Source organism: Rhynchophorus ferrugineus, unplaced genomic scaffold, assembly GCF_030347505.1.
Source record: "Rhynchophorus ferrugineus isolate W39M unplaced genomic scaffold, kcgeb_rfMv2 rfM5, whole genome shotgun sequence".
In the NCBI taxonomy this organism is placed as follows: Eukaryota; Metazoa; Arthropoda; class Insecta; order Coleoptera; family Curculionidae; genus Rhynchophorus; species Rhynchophorus ferrugineus.
The window spans coordinates 5,380,801-5,403,617 of NW_027472584.1; the positions used below are offsets into that span (position 1 = coordinate 5,380,801).

Here is a 22,817-nt window from a genome sequence, read left to right on the forward strand (position 1 = left end):
TAAGAAAATTGTACAATATATATTATTATGAATGAAACATTATATAACCAATTATTTTATTGATATCATTTTTATTATTTTACCTGTCTGTCTATAAGTCTGATTATAAATATGCATAGAATTTGTCCGTATTAAAACAAAAAAATTGTTTCAAAGAGACTTGGCTTTGGCTTTATTCCTGTTACAGTCTGTTAATTCTTCTTCAATAGTCTGAAAAAATATATGCCCAGCTTAAAACACTATTTTTTTCTACCACTTTAAGTATCTACACTATTTAAATTTATAATATATATTCTTCACAATTTCTGTCTGACATGTCATGCTAAAATTATTACTTACCTTGAAAGGATTAATTTTTCTTAAATTACACATTCTAGATGTAAACTGATATTCTGATAGTCGGCGATGGTCCAACTGGAATAAGCGCGACTATACGAGCCAAACAACTGTTGGACGCGGAAGGGAAGAAAATCAGGGTCGGTGGAATCGAAGTCATAGCACACTTGATCGGTGGTCTATACGGAACATAGATTTTTAGGTAATCATCGTCGAGAAGGCCCTATAAATGGGACTGGAAAGAGAAGGGCGCGCCTCTGAACACTCCCCTAACGGAGGATAAGTTCGGTCTATTACCTAGCACCGGTAGGATTCCGGTACCAGCCCTGCCAGGTTGGATTCTTTATCTTAAATCGATTTATATATTGAATAAATGATATTTCGTCAGGAACTCCGATGTTTAATCACGGGAACTATATCGTCCCGCTGGGACACGTTATTCAGTGGTTGGGAGAGCAAGCTGAGGCCGTGGGCCCGGGTTATGCACCTTCCGAAGTCCTGTACAACGATGACGGGAGCGTTAAAGATATCGCGACGAATGATTCAAACATAAACCGGGTGCGCGGAGCACACCATCGGCTGGCCCTTGGATAAGAACACCTACGGAGGATCCTTTCTGTATCATTTAACGACGAGGTATCCCTGATCGCCGTCGGGTTTGGATTACATCAATCTGTACCTGAGCCCGTACAAGGAATTCCAAAAGTACTGAATATCCAAAGATCGGTAATGCGGTAATGTTCGTTTCTTCGCAGGTTCAAACACCATCCGTTCATAAAGCATCACTTCGAAGACGGCAATAGGATCTCACCAGGGCACCGGCAGTTTTCACAGTATCCCCAATCTCACTTTTCCTGGAGGATGCTTAGTAGTCTTTGCCACGGGTTTTATTACCTTGCCGAAAGTTAGTTAAAAGGATTGTACCTAATGAAAAATTAGAGCATTACACAAAAATAAGTTTTTTTTATTAATGAATTGTTTAAAAGTTCATAAAATAATCACCCAATGTCATCAAAACACAACTGGAATCTTTTAAAGTCAACTAAAAGCGTACATATAGTGTATAACACAAATTATGTTATGCAACACTTTAAACTCGCAAAATCCTGTCAAACGAAACTTAGGCGTCTTCGACGGACTCGAAGATTGTTATTGTCCCGCTGGTGTGTATGAGTTTGTGTCACTCGATTCTGGAGAGGGCCATCCACCGTAAGACGTGCAACATCAAGGACCCCAGCCAGAATAACTGGGTGGTCCCAGAAGGAGGTCGCGGCCCAGCTTACAACGCAATGTAAGGACCAATGAGATTTAACATTTTCCTATATCTTTTTATTTATATTGTATTAGTTAAGAAGATACAATTTTTGTATACAAATAAACTTTATATTGTAGTTCTACCAGTATCGGTGACTAGCTTGATTCATCCCTTGTTTCTTCCTTTAGCTCTTCTCTTTCTTTGAACTGATTCTCGGCCGCTCTGTAATGTTCTGGCCAGTCTTTTGGTTGCTTATTTCCATACATCTGTAAATCAATAATAACCTGACAATGTGCTTATAAGTCAACTGAAATTGTTACCTCACACACGAACTGTAAAACCTTCATCTTTGAGATTTCAATTTCAGCTCGAATCCCCCATTGGAAAGTTTGTATTTTCGTTTTCTCATCAAACTCACAGTGAAGGTAATAATTCTTTATCAAGGTTTCTCTTATATATTCTTTGACTTTACCGAAAAATGGATGCTCAACTTCTACATCAATATCCAAGGACTTCAGGAAACTATAAAGGGATTCTGAAATAATAAATCAACAATATAAAAACAATAAAGGAATGGTATCGTAGAGCTCACTGTCTGATACTGGCGCGTTTGTCATAAATATATGGGATAAAATTAATAGAGTCAGTATCTTGTGAGCAGCATTTGGTACATTTGAACCAGTTTCATAACTAGAAACACATTCTTCCTCTTCATCGGAATAATTTACAGAAGGCAACATACTAATTAAAAAATAAATTTTTTTTTTCATTTTTACATCATCATATTCAGTAAGTGTGTAACCATATATCTAAAAATGTATGCAAAACAATATCAACAACATCCATATAACAATAATAATACCAACATTTTCCAGAACCTTAATTGCTTGTTGTATAACACTATCCACGCATTGGCCCTTTTTGTGAATTACATTTTGATTTAATTCGGATCTGGTATAAAATGAATTTTCGTCAGCTTTAAGAATAATGTACCTGACTACATCATTGATTATATTTTCTGTATTTTGATCCGGTACGTCTGGATCAGTCTGTGATTTGGTTTTTTGAGACCCGCTAACTGATCTTCGCTTCTTCGACATTTTTACGACTTGAAGAACTTTAAAATCGTGTATCAGCTATCTCCATACAGCACTATCAACACAAAAATTTAAATAACTAGCCGCTAGGGATGCAGAAAAAATATCGATATTTTTTTGTCGATATATCGAAATTTTTTAGATGATATAATTTCAGAAGATTAAGTACAATTAAAAAAAACTTTCAAATCGGAACTTACTTTTAAACTTTAGTGAATTCTGGTACTTAATTTTAATTGTTTATCAAAAATACCGTTATTCCTTAAGAGTTTTAGAAAAAAATATTTTTTAGGCTAATATTTGACTATGTTTATTTTCAATTAAAAATATACATACATTTTTTTGTAAAATATCGATATATCTTATACTTATTGCAAAAAATATGGATATTTTTTCCTTCGACATATCGATATTTTTTGTGGCCAACATGCCTACTAACCACTACAAAATATGCAAAATCTAATGCACGGCTTGGCTTTTTATTTTAATTCTTAATGTCAGACGAGTATGTTCGATCCCTTTCCTATATAAATTGTAAGAGAGGAAAGGACGGATATAATTGCTTGGAGCAATTAATTTAATATTTGCTTATATTTTACAACCTTAGTATACGCGAGACGGAGATGTACGTATTCCTTCACGTACTAACTTTAAAAAAGAAAAAGAAAAACATTACTGAATACTATTAATATATCTATAATACTTACATTTTAAAGGAAGTGGAGTTACTTTTATATTTGAATGTTCTGAGATGAATTGCTATTTTTAAACAATATACTAAATAAATATAAACAATACAATACAACTTAAACTAAACATGTATTACTATGTGATATATAACATGTATTACAATAACCATGAATTAAAAATGATCGCACAATAACTACTAGAGCTTTTTAAAATAAAATTAATGCTTTATTTATTATCGGACAGAAATATTTTCTAACAAAAACCGAGGGTGTTAGATACACACCAAAAAGTCAATCAAAAGAAATATTACCTATTACTTATTTGTCATTCACAATTTTAATTTTTTACCCTATTACATTAACAATCTTGAAAAATATCGTTCCAAAGTGTTGCTATATTAATATACAATATATTTTTATTTAGAAGCAAACTACCAAAAAAATCATAAAACTAAATATATTATATATAAATCTAGGAAAGCATAAATTCGGTATACATTTTTGTCAAGGTCGCGCCTAGGACGACAGAGTCAGAACGTTAAAAAGCAGTCGAATGAAACTAGTAGAACCGAACATAGTAACTAAAAGTACACGACTCAAAAACAGTCGATAGTAAAAAGTAATACAATCAGTCGAACCGAAACTAGCGACTGATTAGCCATAGTTCCCAACGCTAATTATGTTCTAATAAAAAAGTGCATTTCCTTACTGCCCCAACTAAAATTGAATTAGTGTTGGTAACTATCGAATAAAAACAGTCGATTCGACCACTATTTTTTAAGTTAATCATGTTTCTCCCATAATAAAGTTAAGTGAGTAATTTAAAAATGATGTTACTAACATTTGTCTTAAAAATATCTTCAATATATGCCCGAAAATATATTTGATTTATAATAATCATTGAAGTAATTTACGTCTGCATATTAAAGTATACGCAAAATATATCATGAGCTAACACTTACTAACCATTTTCAAATTCCATTTAATAAAACCTAAGTATTGAAACATTTAAAATTTATACATTATAACAAAGGCGTCATAAGTGAGATTATTTTTAAAATTGTAGAATAACAATCAGCGCACCTAAAAGCAAATATACATATATATTCTTATTCTTCCCTTTTATATAATAAACATAAATATGGAATATTCAATGAAGTAAAAACTGTTCGTATATTAAAAACTTTTAGTTTAATTTCTTCTAGTAATTTGATATACGTAAAATATTATCATAACAATTAAAATATACAACACTACTGTCTCTGAAGGTGATTTGATCGGTGGTACGAAAATGTTTCAATACATCAAGAATCAAGATTTCAGTTCACCATCAACCATTCCTGCACATTAAAAATACATTATAAACAAAATCAGTTTTAGAGCATTACCTTACCCCACGGTATTTTGATTTTTTTCATATAAAAACCATAAATCTTCACATTAAAAGCACAAATCAAATTAAATGCACTGTTATCCTGTTATTATTAAAGAAACCGAATAATAACGTTAAAAAGCAGCAATAGAACTGACATAACACAAAATAAATCCAATATTTAATTCAAATAAAACCTAGAATAGAGCGGAAAAAACGTTTAGAGTGGGGAGTTGAGAATTAAAGTGATATATGCAACCAATCCTACAAGCTAAAGGAAATGGCGTGAATTTCAATAATAAAAAAATCATGCTAAATGTCAAATCAACAAAATCAAAATACATGCACATTTATATCGTTTATCCTGATAAAACCTACCATTAACTTGACCCCTTATTACTTGACTCATTATATCCTGACCCCGACCCTTCTACAAAACCCTGGATCATTTATCCATAATTTTTGATTCATTATAATGAAGTATTTGGTAGATAAATCATATGAGAAATAAGGGAATTTTTTAAATTTGCTCATACATTCTGCAACCATACATATCACAAATTAATAGTTATAAAAAAGTTTATTTATTTTATAAAATATTTTTTCATGATAAACGATTTAATAGCTGGCTTAGTTGCCGCAGTAGTAAAGGCGACAGGATGGTCCCCCTGTTGCGATAGTCGCGAGTTCGAATTCTGCTGGGGCATGTAAGTAAATTTGTGATGTTTGTGAATGCCCTTAGGTAAGAGTACAAAATCCGACAAGGAAAATGATCCCAGTCACGCCAGTAACCAGGCTGGGTAAGACGGGATGTCTTCTGGGATAATTTCTAAGTTGGCCACTCGCCAGTCAGTAGGCTTAATAATAAACTAACTTTAAAAAAGACAAGAAAAAAAAAATTACTGTATAGTATTATAATAATTACATGCAATAACATGCAATTTATAATTTAATTTTAAACGAAGTAGTATTACTTTTATATTTGAATGTTCTGTGGATCTGTAAAAAAGAATGGAATTTTTCTATGAAATGGAATAATACCCCACAAATATTTTATTGTATTTTAATATGTTAATTGATATTTTTAAATATGTCCGCGGCCAGAAAACATATCGATAGAAAATAATTTTAAAAAATCAATATATGGGAGGAAAAAAAATACCGAAATCTTTAGTGCAATAACTACGGTATTAAAAAAAATAAACCAATATAAACCAAATCAATAGATTAGCCAAAATTATCTATATTTTTACTAATAATATCGATAGTTTTTATCAAGAATATCGAAATTTTTTTTACCCCCTACAGCTCTATATTATTATGTTAAGGTTAGTTCTAGTGTGTTTCCCCGGTTATATATGTTTTCTCTTTATATTATTTGAGTATGATTTGCTTTAATTGTATACTACTATTATTTTCCTTGTTAAGCTTAAGTTATGGATTGTTATTAAATGATATAAAAATATTTTTGGCGACAGGGACTCTATTGTTGGTAAATAGCATTGTTTATAGTTAATTCACTGGTATAAAAGGATCTATATCTGGGACGCTTTTAACTTTGAAGAATAATAGATACCTCATCGTGGTATCTTTATTCGGAAACGTGGAAAAATAATCCCTCTGTGCCAGAAACAAACCGAGTTTTAGGTTTGACTAGTGAACCAGCAGAAGACAAATCCGCATTAAGTTCTATTCACGAATTGCTGAATGTAATGATATTACATTTTCATATGAATTAATTAACGAAGAGGTATATTAATGTGAAATTATTAGATGCAATTATATATCAAAAATTTCATTGACCTCACAATACAGTTTTTACCATTGCTTTCTATTTAGGAAATGAAAATTAAGCAGTGGATGGTAAAAGCTTGAAGAATGCTCAAAGGAAAGCTGCACAGAGGGCTCTGAAAAATACAGAATATCAACATCATTCTTTGAAGATCAAAAAGAGTGAAAAGAACCTGAAGAAACACCTGTAGCTTTACTAAACAATTTAGCATTAAAGGTAGGGATGTCTGTACAATACTCTATAATTAATGATATTTTGGTATTCAATATTTATTCAATTCATATTCATATTCATATTCATAAGGTGCCTTTTAGGAACAAATAGAAGGCAAGACTGCATCACCAGACATTTCAGAGAAAAAATCTTATTTGCATAAACTGAATGACACGGTTCATTTTAATGATACTCTTCATGTTAGAAGAAATGATTCTGACACGAAGGGACCTTTCAAAGTCCATTTTAACGTCAACGACGTCAAATTTTATGGAGAGGCGCAAACGATAAAAAATGCTCGTAATGAAGCTGCATTGCAAGCTCTAAATTATATTAACAAAACAAGGAGGAGTTCTCATTTGAAGCAATGGGTAGACAATTTATTATAGAAAATGATGATTAGATAACTTACCTTTATTTCAGATAATTGCAAAGAACAAAATCAAATGATAAAATTACCCATTTTTATTGTGTATGAAGCTGCTCAAAAACGTAATTTGGAGGTTAACTTGGAGATAGTCTGGGCCAGCCCATAAGAAATCATTTACAACAAAATGCACGGTTGATGATTTAGAAGTCGCTGGATCAGGAAGATCGAAAAAGGATCGCTTCTGAAAATGTTACCTGGTTTAGTGAATATTCCTGAGATTGAAGGGTAAACACACAAACAGCAAGAAAACTCTAAAACTCCTCTCCAGCAACCAACAAAGTCCAAAAATAAAAATAGGAAAACAAAATTGTAGACTATTTTCGATATGATTGATAGAATGTTTGACAATGTGGTAGATTTTGACAACGGTCTTATTGGTAAAGTACAAGGCATGTCAGAGGTAATTTAAATTAGTTTTTATGATATCAAGTGTATTTTTATAGTCTATTTTCAGGATGATGCCAATTCCAACAAATCTTAAAATTAGGTCACCTTTTAAACTTAGAAGTACAATATACTGAGTTCCTTGAGAATGAACAACACTACGCAGTCTTATGATTGGGAACAATATAAGCTTTTGTAAGAAATTATTGATACAGAGTTTTTTAAAGCCTTTTTCCTTACATTATTATTTAGATGTGCTTGGGTGAAGGCGTAAATATCAAAAATTCTCGTGACCTAGTAGCTAAATATGGATTGAATGTGCTCTATTAACTAGGATTACTAGATAAATTTTTCGAAAATTCCACAGATGTCAGGTAATTTTATTTGGTTTAAATTCGCTCGGCAACCCAAAAAACAAATTTCTACAATCTTGTCAAATGTCTGTTTCTAAACAATCGGTCTTGCCGTATCATTTTTATTTTCCCACAATCTTATTACAGATGAAAATACACTTATTTAATATTGTAGTAATATTTTGGACATAGAATTATTCCAAGATTGATATATAGGAGACAATCAACATAGAAGATGAGAAAAAGGATTCTGAACTGTGACTTTATGTGTTATTTAGTATTATATTTATGTTATAAGACCGATTTTCATAAAATTACATTTATAGATATAAGTTACTTTGTTGGCAAAGGTTAATAAACAAAAATTGCACTGAGCTCAGTTTATTTTGATATATTTTGTTTGAACCTCTGAGTTGGACTTTGATTTTTTGAGTAAGGTATTTCTGTTACCTTTAATTATACAATTCCCTGTTAAAATAAAAGAAAATGAGTTTGCATTTAGGGAATTCGTTGAAAATATCTAAAATTTCATTTTAATTCGGAATATTTAATTAATTTGTCGAAAATAAATTTTATAAGATATTTTAAATTTTATAGCTTAAAATGATTATATGTAATGATACAATTATTGTCTGGAGCTTTATTTTATTTATAGTATATTGTGAAGTAACCTTTGAACTAAATATAACTAATCATATTTTCTAGTCCAGCAGTTGGGTTAAATAGGAATATATTCGGATCAATTTTCTAAGATAACACACTATATTTCATTCATCCAAGAGAAGAAGATCCAAGATGGAAAGGTAATTTTAATATAAAATGCACTATGATTCAGCTGTTTTTTCATTAAAACATAATTTATTCTATATTATTGCTATAATAATAAATAAAAAAGGTTCTATTTTTAACAACTACCATTTAAGTAAGAAAAGAAGACATCGTTATCCCGTAGATTAATATTGGTAATTTGAGTGACATATTAAGAAAATTGTACAATATATATTATTATGAATTAAACATTATATAACCAATTATTTTATTGATATCATTTTTATTATTTTACCTGTCTGTCTATAAGTCTGATTATAAATATGCATAGAATTTGTCCGTATTAAAACAAAAAAATTGTTTCAAAGAGACTTGGCTTTGGCTTTATTCCTGTTACAGTCTGTTAATTCTTCTTCAATAGTCTGAAAAAATATATGCCCAGCTTAAAACACTATTTTTTTCTACCACTTTAAGTATCTACACTATTTAAATTTATAATATATATTCTTCACAATTTCTGTCTGACATGTCATGCTAAAATTATTACTTACCTTGAAAGGATTAATTTTTCTTAAATTACACATTCTAGATGTAAACTGATATTCTGATAGTCGGCGATGGTGCAACTGGAATAAGCGCGACTATACGAGCCAAACAACTGTTGGACGCGGAAGGGAAGAAAATCAGGGTCGGTGGAATCGAAGTCATAGCACACTTGATCGGTGGTCTATACGGAACATAGATTTTTAGGTAATCATCGTCGAGAAGGCCCCATAAATGGGACTGGAAAGAGAAGGGCGCGCCTCTGAACACTCCCCTAACGGAGGATAAGTTCGGTCTATTAACTAGCACCGGTAGGATTCCGGTACCAGCCCTGCCAGGTTGGATTCTTTGTCTTAAATCGATTTATATATTGAATAAATGATATTTCGTCAGGAACTCCGATGTTTAATCACGGGAACTATATCGTCCCGCTGGGACACGTTATTCAGTGGTTGGGAGAGCAAGCTGAGGCAGTGGGCCCGGGTTATGCACCTTCCGAAGTCCTGTACAACGATGACGGGAGCGTTAAAGATATCGCGACGAATGATTCAAACATAAACCGGATGCGCGGAGCACACCATCGGCTGGCCCTTGGATAAGAACACCTACGGAGGATCCTTTCTGTATCATTTAACGACGAGGTATCCCTGATCGCCGTCGGGTTTGGATTACATCAATCTGTACCTGAGCCCGTACAAGGAATTCCAAAAGAACTGAATATCCAAAGATCGGTAATGCGGTAATGTTCGTTTCTTCGCAGGTTCAAACACCATCCGTTCATAAAGCATCACTTCGAAGACGGCAATAGGATCTCACCAGGGCACCGGCAGTTTACACAGTATCCCCAATCTCACTTTTCCTGGAGGATGCTTAGTAGTAGTCTTTGCCACGGGTTTTATTACCTTGCCGAAAGTTAGTTAAAAGGATTGTACCTAATGAAAAATTAGAGCATTACACAAAAATAAGTTTTTTTTATTAATGAATTGTTTAAAAGTTCATAAAATAATCACCCAAATGTCATCAAAACACAACTGGAATCTTTTAAAGTCAACTAAAAGCGTACATATAGTGTATAACACAAATTATGTTATGCAACACTTTAAACTCGCAAAATCCTGTCAAACGAAACTTAGGCATCTTCGACGGACTCGAAGATTGTTATTGTCCCGCTGGTGTGTATGAGTTTGTGCCACTCGATTCTGGAGAGGGCCATCCACCGTAAGACGTGCAACATCAAGGACCCCAGCCAGAATAACTGGGTGGTAACAGAAGGAGGTCGCGGCCCAGCTTACAACGCAATGTAAGGACCAATGAGATTTAACATTTTCCTATATCTTTTTATTTATATTGTATTAGTTAAGAAGATACAATTTTTGTATACAAATAAACTTTATATTGTAGTTCTACCAGTATCGGTGACTAGCTTGATTCATCCCTTGTTTCTTCCTTTAGCTCTTCTCTTTCTTTGAACTGATTCTCGGCCGCTCTGTAATGTTCTGGCCAGTCTTTTGGTTGCTTATTTCCATACATCTGTAAATCAATAATAACCTGACAATGTGCTTATAAGTCAACTGAAATAGTTACCTCACACACGAACTGTAAAACCTTCATCTTTGAGATTTCAATTTCAGCTCGAATCCCCCATTGGAAAGTTTGTATTTTCGTTTTCTCATCAAACTCACAGTGAAGGTAATAATTCTTTATCAAGGTTTCTCTTATATATTCTTTGACTTTACCGAAAAATGGATGCTCAACTTCTACATCAATATCCAAGGACTTCAGGAAACTATAAAGGGATTCTGAAATAATAAATCAACAATATAAAAACAATAAAGGAATGGTATCGTAGAGCTCACTGTCTGATACTGGCGCGTTTGTCATAAATATATGGGATAAAATTAATAGAGTCAGTATCTTGTGAGCAGCATTTGGTACATTTGAACCAGTTTCATAACTAGAAACACATTCTTCCTCTTCATCGGAATAATTTACAGGAGGCAACATACTAATTAAAAAATAAATTTTTTTTTTCATTTTTACATCATCATATTCAGTAAGTGTGTAACCATATACCTAAAAATGTATGCAAAACAATATCAACAACATCCATATAACAATAATAATACCAACATTTTCCAGAACCTTAATTGCTTGTTGTATAACACTATCCACGCATTGGCCCTTTTTGTGAATTACATTTTGATTTAATTCGGATCTGGTATAAAATGAATTTTCGTCAGCTTTAAGAATAATGTACCTGACTACATCATTGATTATATTTTCTGTATTTTGATCCGGTACGTCTGGATCAGTCTGTGATTTGGTTTTTTGAGACCCGCTAACTGATCTTCGCTTCTTCGACATTTTTACGACTTGAAGAACTTTAAAATCGTGTATCAGCTATCTCCATACAGCACTATCAACACAAAAATTTAAATAACTAGCCGCTAGGGATGCAGAAAAAATATCGATATTTTTTTGTCGATATATCGATATTTTTTAGATGATATAATTTCAGAAGATTAAGTACAATTAAAAAAAACTTTCAAATCGGAACTTACTTTTAAACGTTTAGTGAATTCTGGTACTTAATTTTAATGGTTTATCAAAAATACCGTTATTCCTTAAGAGTTTTAGAAAAAAATATTTTTTAGGCTAATATTTGACTACGTTTATTTTCAATTAAAAATATACATACATTTTTTTGTAAAATATCGATATATCTTATACTTATTGCAAAAAATATATATATTTTTTCCTTCGACATATCGATATTTTTTGTGGCCAACATGCCTACTAACCACTACAAAATATGCAAAATCTAATGCACGGCTTGGCTTTTTATTTTAATTCTTAATGTCAGACGAGTATGTTCGATCCCTTTCCTATATAAATTGTAAGAGAGGAAAGGACGGATATAATTGCTTGGAGCAATTAATTTAATATTTGCTTATATTTTACAACCTTAGTATACGCGAGACGTATTCCTTCACGTACTAACTTTAAAAAAGAAAAAGAAAAACATTACTGAATACTATTAATATATCTATAATACTTACATTTTAAAGGAAGTGGAGTTACTTTTATATTTGAATGTTCTGAGATGAATTGCTATTTTTAAACAATATACTAAATAAATATAAACAATACAATACAACTTAAACTAAACATGTATTACTATGTGATATATAACATGTATTACAATAACCATGAATTAAAAATGATCGCACAATAACTACTAGAGCTTTTTAAAATAAAATTAATGCTTTATTTATTATCGGACAGAAATATTTTCTAACAAAAACCGAGGGTGTTAGATACACACCAAAAAGTCAATCAAAAGAAATATTACCTATTACTTATTTGTCATTCACAATTTTAATTTTTTACCCTATTACATTAACAATCTTGAAAAATATCGTTCCAAAGTGTTGCTATATTAATATACAATATATTTTTATTTAGAAGCAAACTACCAAAAAAATCATAAAACTAAATATATTATATATAAATCTAGGAAAGCATATATTCGGTATACATTTTTGTCAAGGTCGCGCCTAGGACGACAGAGTCAGAACGTTAAAAAGCAGTCGAATGAAACTAGTAGAACCGAAAATAGTAACTAAAAGTACACGACTCAAAAACAATCGATAGTAAAAAGTAATACAATCAGTCGAACCGAAACTAGCGACTGATTAGCCATAGTTCCCAACGCTAATTATGTTCTAATAAAAAAGTGCATTTCCTTACTGCCCCAACTAAAATTGAATTAGTGTTGGTAACTATCGAATAAAAACAGTCGATTCGACCACTATTTTTTAAGTTAATCATGTTTCTCCCATAATAAAGTTAAGTGAGTAATTTAAAAATGATGTTACTAACATTTGTCTTAAAAATATCTTCAATATATGCCCGAAAATATATTTGATTTATAATAATCATTGAAGTAATTTACGTCTGCATATTAAAGTATACGCAAAATATATCATGAGCTAACACTTACTAACCATTTTCAAATTCCATTTAATAAAACCTAAGTATTGAAAAATTTAAAATTTATACATTATAACAAAGGCGTCATAAGTGAGATTATTTTTAAAATTGTAGAATAACAATCAGCGCACCTAAAAGCAAATATACATATATATTCTTATTCTTCCCTTTTATATAATAAACATAAATATGGAATATTCAATGAAGTAAAAACTGTTCGTATATTAAAAACTTTTAGTTTAATTTCTTCTAGTAATTTGATATACGTAAAATATTATCATAACAATTAAAATATACAACACTACTGTCTCTGAAGGTGATTTGATCGGTGGTACGAAAATGTTTCAATACATCAAGAATCAAGATTTCAGTTCACCATCAACCATTCCTGCATATTAAAAATACATTATAAACAAAATCAGTTTTAGAGCATTACCTTACCCCACGGTATTTTGATTTTTTTCATATAAAAACCATAAATCTTCACATTAAAAGCACAAATCAAATTAAATGCACTGTTATCCTGTTATTATTAAAGAAACTGAATAATAACGTTAAAAAGCAGCAATAGAACTGACATAACACAAAATAAACCCAATATTTAATTCAAATAAAACCTAGAATAGAGCGGAAAAAACGTTTAGAGTGGGGAGTTGAGAATTAAAGTGATATATGCAACCAATCCTACAAGCTAAAGGAAATGGCGTGAATTTCAATAATAAAAAAATCATGCTAAATGTCAAATCAACAAAATCAAAATACATGCACATTTATATCGTTTATCCTGATAAAACCTACCATTAACTTGACCCCTTATTACTTGACTCATTATATCCTGACCCCGACCCTTCTACAAAACCCTGTATCATTTATCCATAATTTTTGATTCATTATAATGAAGTATTTGGTAGATAAATCATATGAGAAATAAGGGAATTTTTTAAATTTGCTCATACATTCTGCAACCATACATATCACAAATTAATAGTTATAAAAAAGTTTATTTATTTTATAAAATATTTTTTCATGATAAACGATTTAATAGCTGGCTTAGTTGCCGCAGTAGTAAAGGCGACAGGATGGTCCCCCTGTTGCGATAGTCGCGAGTTCGAATTCTGCTGGGGCATGTAAGTAAATTTGTGATGTTTGTGAATGCCCTTAGATAAGAGTACAAAATCCGACAAGGAAAATGATCCCAGTCACGCCAGTAACCAGGCTGGGTAAGACGGGATGTCTTCTGGGATAATTTCTAAGTCAATAGGCTTAATAATAACTCGCCAGTCAATAGGCTTAATAATAAACTAACTTTAAAAAAGACAAGAAAAAAAAATTACTGTATAGTATTATAATAATTACATGCAATAACATGCAATTTATAATTTAATTTTAAACGAAGTAGTATTACTTTTATATTTGAATGTTCTGTGGATCTGTAAAAACGAATGGAATTTTTCTATGAAATGGAATAATACCCCACAAATATTTTATTGTATTTTAATATGTTAATTGATATTTTTAAATATGTCCGCGGCCAGAAAACATATCGATAGAAAATAATTGAAAAAAATCAATATATGGGAGGAAAAAAAATACCGAAATCTTTAGTGCAATAACTACGGTATTAAAAAAAATAAACCAATATAAACCAAATCAATAGATTAGCCAAAATTATCTATATTTTTACTAATAATATCGATAGTTTTTATCAAGAATGTCGAAATTTTTTTTACCCCCTACAGCTCTATATTATTATGTTAAGGTTAGTTCTAGTGTGTTTCCCCGGTTATATATGTTTTCTCTTTATATTATTTGAGTATGATTTGCTTTAATTGTATACTACTATTATTTTCCTTGTTAAGCTTAAGTTATGGATTGTTATTAAATGATATAAAAATATTTTTGGCGACAGGGACTCTATTGTTGGTAAATAGCAATGTTTATAGTTAATTCACTGGTATAAAAGGATCTATATCTGGGACGCTTTTAACTTTGAAGAATAATAGATACCTCATCGTGGTATCTTTATTCGGAAACGTGGAAAAATAATCCCTCTGTGCCAGAAACAAACCGAGTTTTAGGTTTGACTAGTGAACCAGCAGAAGACAAATCCGCATTAAGTTCTAGTCACGAATTGCTGAATGTAATGATATTACATTTTCATATGAATTAATTAACGAAGAGGTATATTAATGTGAAATTATTAGATGCAATTATATATCAAAAATTTCATTGACCTCTGCACAATACAGTTTTTACCATCGCTTTCTATTTAGGAAATGAAAATTAAGCAGTGGATGATAAAAGCTTGAAGAATGCTCAAAGGAAAGCTGCACAGAGGGCTCTGAAAAATACAGAATATCAACATCATTCTTTGAAGATCAAAAAGAGTGAAAAGAACCTGAAGAAACACCTGTAGCTTTACTAAACAATTTAGCATTAAAGGTAGGGATGTCTGTACAATACTCTATAATTAATGATATTTTGGTATTCAATATTGTTTAGTTAAATATAGACATATAAATAAGGTGCCTTTTAGGAACAAATAGAAGGCAAGACTGCATCACCAGACATTTCAGAGAAAAAATCTTATTTGCATAAAATGAATGACACGGTTCATTTTAATGATACTCTTCATGTTAGAAGAAATGATTCTGACACGAAGGGACCTTTCAAAGTCCATTTTAACGTCAACGACGTCAAATTTTATGGAGAGGCGCAAACGATAAAAAATGCTCGTAATGAAGCTGCATTGCAAGCTCTAAATTATATTAACAAAACAAGGAGGAGTTCTCATTTGAAGCAATGGGTAGACAATTTATTATAGAAAATGATGATTAGATAACTTACCTTTATTTCAGGTAATTGCAAAGAACAAAATCAAATGATAAAATTACCCATTTTTATTGTGTATGAAGCTGCTCAAAAACGTAATTTGGAGGTTAACTTGGAGATAGTCTGGGCCAGCCCATAAGAAATCATTTACAACAAAATGCACGGTTGATGATTTAGAAGTCGCTGGATCAGGAAGATCGAAAAAGGATCGCTTCTGAAAATGTTACCTGGTTTAGTGAATATTCCTGAGATTGAAGGGTAAACACACAAACAGCAAGAAAACTCTAAAACTCCTCTCCAGCAACCAACAAAGTCCAAAAATAAAAATAGAAAAACAAAATTGTAGACTATTTTCGATATGATTGATAGAATGTTTGACAATGTGGTAGATTTTGACAACGGTCTTATTGGTAAAGTACAAGGCATGTCAGAGGTAATTTAAATTAGTTTTTATGATATCAAGTGTATTTTTATAGTCTATTTTCAGGATGATGCCAATTCCAACAAATCTTAAAATTAGGTCACCTTTTAAACTTAGAAGTACAATATACTGAGTTCCTTGAGAATGAACAACACTACGCAGTCTTATGATTGGGAACAATATAAGCTTTTGTAAGAAATTATTGATACAGAGTTTTTTAAAGCCTTTTTCCTTACATTATTATTTAGATGTGCTTGGGTGAAGGCGTAAATATCAAAAATTCTCGTGACCTAGTAGCTAAATATGGATTGAATGTGCTCTATTAACTAGGATTACTAGATAAATTTTTCGAAAATTCCACAGATGTCAGGTAATTTTATTTGGTTTAAATTCGCTCGGCAACCCAAAAAACAAATTTCTACAATCTTGTCAAATGTCTGTTTCTAAACAATCGGTCTTGCCGTATCATTTTTATTTTCCCACAATCTTATTACAGATGAAAATACACTTATTTAATATTGTAGTAATATTTTGGACATAGAATTATTCCAAGATTGATATATAGGAGACAATCAACATAGAAGATGAGAAAAAGGATTCTGAACTGTGACTTTATGTGTTATTTAGTATTATATTTATGTTATAAGACCGATTTTCATAAAATTACATTTATAGATATAAGTTACTTTGTTGGCAAAGGTTAATAAATAAAAATTGCACTGAGCTCAGTTTATTTTGATATATTTTGTTTGAACCTCTGAGTTGGACTTTGATTTTTTGAGTAAGGTATTTCTGTTACCTTTAATTATACAATTCCCTGTTAAAATAAAAGAAAATGAGTTTGCATTTAGGGAATTCGTTGAAAATATCTAAAATTTCATTTTAATTCGGAATATTTAATTAATTTGTCGAAAATAAATTTTATAAGATATTTTAAATTTTATAGCTTAAAATGATTATATGTAATGATACAATTATTGTCTGGAGCTTTATTTTATTTATAGTATATTGTGAAGTAACCTTTGAACTCTTAAATATAACTAATCATATTTTCTAGTCCAGCAGTTGGGTTAAATAGGAATATATTCGGATCAATTTTCTAAGATAACACACTATATTTCATTCATCCAAGAGAAGAAGATCCAAGATGGAAAGGTAATTTTAATATAAAATGCACTATGATTCAGCTGTTTTTTCATTAAAACATAATTTATTCTATATTATTGCTATAATAATAAATAAAAAAGGTTCTATTTTTAACAACTACCATTTAAGTAAGAAAAGAAGACATCGTTATCCCGTAGATTAATATTGGTAATTTGAGTGACATATTAAGAAAATTGTACAATATATATTATTATGAATTAAACATTATATAACCAATTATTTTATTGATATCATTTTTATTATTTTACCTGTCTGTCTATAAGTCTGATTATAAATATGCATAGAATTTGTCCGTATTAAAACAAAAAAATTGTTTCAAAGAGACTTGGCTTTGGCTTTATTCCTGTTACAGTCTGTTAATTCTTCTTCAATAGTCTGAAAAAATATATGCCCAGCTTAAAACACTATTTTTTTCTACCACTTTAAGTATCTACACTATTTAAATTTATAATATATATTCTTCACAATTTCTGTCTGACATGTCATGCTAAAATTATTACTTACCTTGAAAGGATTAATTTTTCTTAAATTACACATTCTAGATGTAAACTGATATTCTGATAGTCGGCGATGGTGCAACTGGAATAAGCGCGACTATACGAGCCAAACAACTGTTGGACGCGGAAGGGAAGAAAATCAGGGTCGGTGGAATCGAAGTCATAGCACACTTGATCGGTGGTCTATACGGAACATAGATTTTTAGGTAATCATCGTCGAGAAGGCCCCATAAATGGGACTGGAAAGAGAAGGGCGCGCCTCTGAACACTCCCCTAACGGAGGATAAGTTCGGTCTATTAACTAGCACCGGTAGGATTCCGGTACCAGCCCTGCCAGGTTGGATTCTTTGTCTTAAATCGATTTATATATTGAATAAATGATATTTCGTCAGGAACTCCGATGTTTAATCACGGGAACTATATCGTCCCGCTGGGACACGTTATTCAGTGGTTGGGAGAGCAAGCTGAGGCAGTGGGCCCGGGTTATGCACCTTCCGAAGTCCTGTACAACGATGACGGGAGCGTTAAAGATATCGCGACGAATGATTCAAACATAAACCGGGTGCGCGGAGCACACCATCGGCTGGCCCTTGGATAAGAACACCTACGGAGGATCCTTTCTGTATCATTTAACGACGAGGTATCCCTGATCGCCGTCGGGTTTGGATTACATCAATCTGTACCTGAGCCCGTACAAGGAATTCCAAAAGTACTGAATATCCAAAGATCGGTAATGCGGTAATGTTCGTTTCTTCGCAGGTTCAAACACCATCCGTTCATAAAGCATCACTTCGAAGACGGCAATAGGATCTCACCAGGGCACCGGCAGTTTTCACAGTATCCCCAATCTCACTTTTCCTGGAGGATGCTTAGTAGTAGCTTTGCCACGGGTTTTATTACCTTGCCGAAAGTTAGTTAAAAGGATTGTACCTAATGAAAAATTAGAGCATTACACAAAAATAAGTTTTTTTTATTAATGAATTGTTTAAAAGTTCATAAAATAATCACCCAAATGTCATCAAAACACAACTGGAATCTTTTAAAGTCAACTAAAAGCGTACATATAGTGTATAACACAAATTATGTTATGCAACACTTTAAACTCGCAAAATCCTGTCAAACGAAACTTAGGCATCTTCGACGGACTCGAAGATTGTTATTGTCCCGCTGGTGTGTATGAGTTTGTGCCACTCGATTCTGGAGAGGGCCATCCACCGTAAGACGTGCAACATCAAGGACCCCAGCCAGAATAACTGGGTGGTAACAGAAGGAGGTCGCGGCCCAGCTTACAACGCAATGTAAGGACCAATGAGATTTAACATTTTCCTATATCTTTTTATTTATATTGTATTAGTTAAGAAGATACAATTTTTGTATACAAATAAACTTTATATTGTAGTTCTACCAGTATCGGTGACTAGCTTGATTCATCCCTTGTTTCTTCCTTTAGCTCTTCTCTTTCTTTGAACTGATTCTCGGCCGCTCTGTAATGTTCTGGCCAGTCTTTTGGTTGCTTATTTCCATACATCTGTAAATCAATAATAACCTGACAATGTGCTTATAAGTCAACTGAAATAGTTACCTCACACACGAACTGTAAAACCTTCATCTTTGAGATTTCAATTTCAGCTCGAATCCCCCATTGGAAAGTTTGTATTTTCGTTTTCTCATCAAACTCACAGTGAAGGTAATAATTCTTTATCAAGGTTTCTCTTATATATTCTTTGACTTTACCGAAAAATGCATGCTCAACTTCTACATCAATATCCAAGGACTTCAGGAAACTATAAAGGGATTCTGAAATAATAAATCAACAATATAAAAACAATAAAGGAATGGTATCGTAGAGCTCACTGTCTGATACTGGCGCGTTTGTCATAAATATATGGGATAAAATTAATAGAGTCAGTATCTTGTGAGCAGCATTTGGTACATTTGAACCAGTTTCATAACTAGAAACACATTCTTCCTCTTCATCGGAATAATTTACAGGAGGCAACATACTAATTAAAAAATAAATTTTTTTTTTCATTTTTACATCATCATATTCAGTAAGTGTGTAACCATATACCTAAAAATGTATGCAAAACAATATCAACAACATCCATATAACAATAATAATACCAACATTTTCCAGAACCTTAATTGCTTGTTGTATAACACTATCCACGCATTGGCCCTTTTTGTGAATTACATTTTGATTTAATTCGGATCTGGTATAAAATGAATTTTCGTCAGCTTTAAGAATAATGTACCTGACTACATCATTGATTATATTTTCTGTATTTTGATCCGGTACGTCTGGATCAGTCTGTGATTTGGTTTTTTGAGACCCGCTAACTGATCTTCGCTTCTTCGACATTTTTACGACTTGAAGAACTTTAAAATCGTGTATCAGCTATCTCCATACAGCACTATCAACACAAAAATTTAAATAACTAGCCGCTAGGGATGCAGAAAAAATATCGATATTTTTTTGTCGATATATCGATATTTTTTAGATGATATAATTTCAGAAGATTAAGTACAATTAAAAAAAACTTTCAAATCGGAACTTACTTTTAAACGTTTAGTGAATTCTGGTACTTAATTTTAATGGTTTATCAAAAATACCGTTATTCCTTAAGAGTTTTAGAAAAAAATATTTTTTAGGCTAATATTTGACTACGTTTATTTTCAATTAAAAATATACATACATTTTTTTGTAAAATATCGATATATCTTATACTTATTGCAAAAAATATATATATTTTTTCCTTCGACATATCGATATTTTTTGTGGCCAACATGCCTACTAACCACTACAAAATATGCAAAATCTAATGCACGGCTTGGCTTTTTATTTTAATTCTTAATGTCAGACGAGTATGTTCGATCCCTTTCCTATATAAATTGTAAGAGAGGAAAGGACGGATATAATTGCTTGGAGCAATTAATTTAATATTTGCTTATATTTTACAACCTTAGTATACGCGAGACGTATTCCTTCACGTACTAACTTTAAAAAAGAAAAAGAAAAACATTACTGAATACTATTAATATATCTATAATACTTACATTTTAAAGGAAGTGGAGTTACTTTTATATTTGAATGTTCTGAGATGAATTGCTATTTTTAAACAATATACTAAATAAATATAAACAATACAATACAACTTAAACTAAACATGTATTACTATGTGATATATAACATGTATTACAATAACCATGAATTAAAAATGATCGCACAATAACTACTAGAGCTTTTTAAAATAAAATTAATGCTTTATTTATTATCGGACAGAAATATTTTCTAACAAAAACCGAGGGTGTTAGATACACACCAAAAAGTCAATCAAAAGAAATATTACCTATTACTTATTTGTCATTCACAATTTTAATTTTTTACCCTATTACATTAACAATCTTGAAAAATATCGTTCCAAAGTGTTGCTATATTAATATACAATATATTTTTATTTAGAAGCAAACTACCAAAAAAATCATAAAACTAAATATATTATATATAAATCTAGGAAAGCATAAATTCGGTATACATTTTTGTCAAGGTCGCGCCTAGGACGACAGAGTCAGAACGTTAAAAAGCAGTCGAATGAAACTAGTAGAACCGAAAATAGTAACTAAAAGTACACGACTCAAAAACAATCGATAGTAAAAAGTAATACAATCAGTCGAACCGAAACTAGCGACTGATTAGCCATAGTTCCCAACGCTAATTATGTTCTAATAAAAAAGTGCATTTCCTTACTGCCCCAACTAAAATTGAATTAGTGTTGGTAACTATCGAATAAAAACAGTCGATTCGACCACTATTTTTTAAGTTAATCATGTTTCTCCCATAATAAAGTTAAGTGAGTAATTTAAAAATGATGTTACTAACATTTGTCTTAAAAATATCTTCAATATATGCCCGAAAATATATTTGATTTATAATAATCATTGAAGTAATTTACGTCTGCATATTAAAGTATACGCAAAATATATCATGAGCTAACACTTACTAACCATTTTCAAATTCCATTTAATAAAACCTAAGTATTGAAAAATTTAAAATTTATACATTATAACAAAGGCGTCATAAGTGAGATTATTTTTAAAATTGTAGAATAACAATCAGCGCACCTAAAAGCAAATATACATATATATTCTTATTCTTCCCTTTTATATAATAAACATAAATATGGAATATTCAATGAAGTAAAAACTGTTCGTATATTAAAAACTTTTAGTTTAATTTCTTCTAGTAATTTGATATACGTAAAATATTATCATAACAATTAAAATATACAACACTACTGTCTCTGAAGGTGATTTGATCGGTGGTACGAAAATGTTTCAATACATCAAGAATCAAGATTTCAGTTCACCATCAACCATTCCTGCACATTAAAAATACATTATAAACAAAATCAGTTTTAGAGCATTACCTTACCCCACGGTATTTTGATTTTTTTCATATAAAAACCATAAATCTTCACATTAAAAGCACAAATCAAATTAAATGCACTGTTATCCTGTTATTATTAAAGAAACCGAATAATAACGTTAAAAAGCAGCAATAGAACTGACATAACACAAAATAAACCCAATATTTAATTCAAATAAAACCTAGAATAGAGCGGAAAAAACGTTTAGAGTGGGGAGTTGAGAATTAAAGTGATATATGCAACCAATC

General features: G+C 31.2%; 2 protein-coding genes and 1 pseudogene across 3 annotated transcripts; 1 reads left to right on the forward strand and 2 right to left on the reverse strand.

Moving 5' to 3' along the window:
* The first annotated feature begins 555 nt into the window (after positions 1–555).
* Positions 556–1,168, forward strand: LOC143197194 (electron transfer flavoprotein-ubiquinone oxidoreductase, mitochondrial pseudogene; annotated as a pseudogene). The gene is made up of 3 exons (XR_013005946.1): positions 556–669; positions 725–1,041; positions 1,092–1,168. The product of XR_013005946.1 is annotated as an electron transfer flavoprotein-ubiquinone oxidoreductase, mitochondrial pseudogene (transcript).
* Positions 1,169–1,662: 494 nt separating this feature from the next.
* On the reverse strand, positions 1,663–2,394 carry LOC143197711 (non-structural maintenance of chromosomes element 3 homolog). The gene is made up of 3 exons (XM_076406338.1): positions 2,184–2,394; positions 1,912–2,126; positions 1,663–1,857 (listed from the first exon to the last, which is right to left on the reverse strand). Exons 1-3 carry the CDS (start codon positions 2,359–2,361, stop codon positions 1,747–1,749), a joined length of 504 nt encoding a protein of 167 aa, XP_076262453.1. The 5' UTR covers positions 2,362–2,394; the 3' UTR covers positions 1,663–1,746.
* An 8,184-nt stretch (positions 2,395–10,578) lies between these two features.
* LOC143197712 (non-structural maintenance of chromosomes element 3 homolog) lies at positions 10,579–11,621 on the reverse strand. The gene is made up of 4 exons (XM_076406339.1): positions 11,363–11,621; positions 11,089–11,305; positions 10,817–11,031; positions 10,579–10,762 (listed from the first exon to the last, which is right to left on the reverse strand). The coding sequence occupies exons 1-4, from the start codon at positions 11,594–11,596 to the stop codon at positions 10,652–10,654; spliced, it is 777 nt and encodes a 258-aa protein (XP_076262454.1). The 5' UTR covers positions 11,597–11,621; the 3' UTR covers positions 10,579–10,651.
* Positions 11,622–22,817: the final 11,196 nt, after the last annotated feature.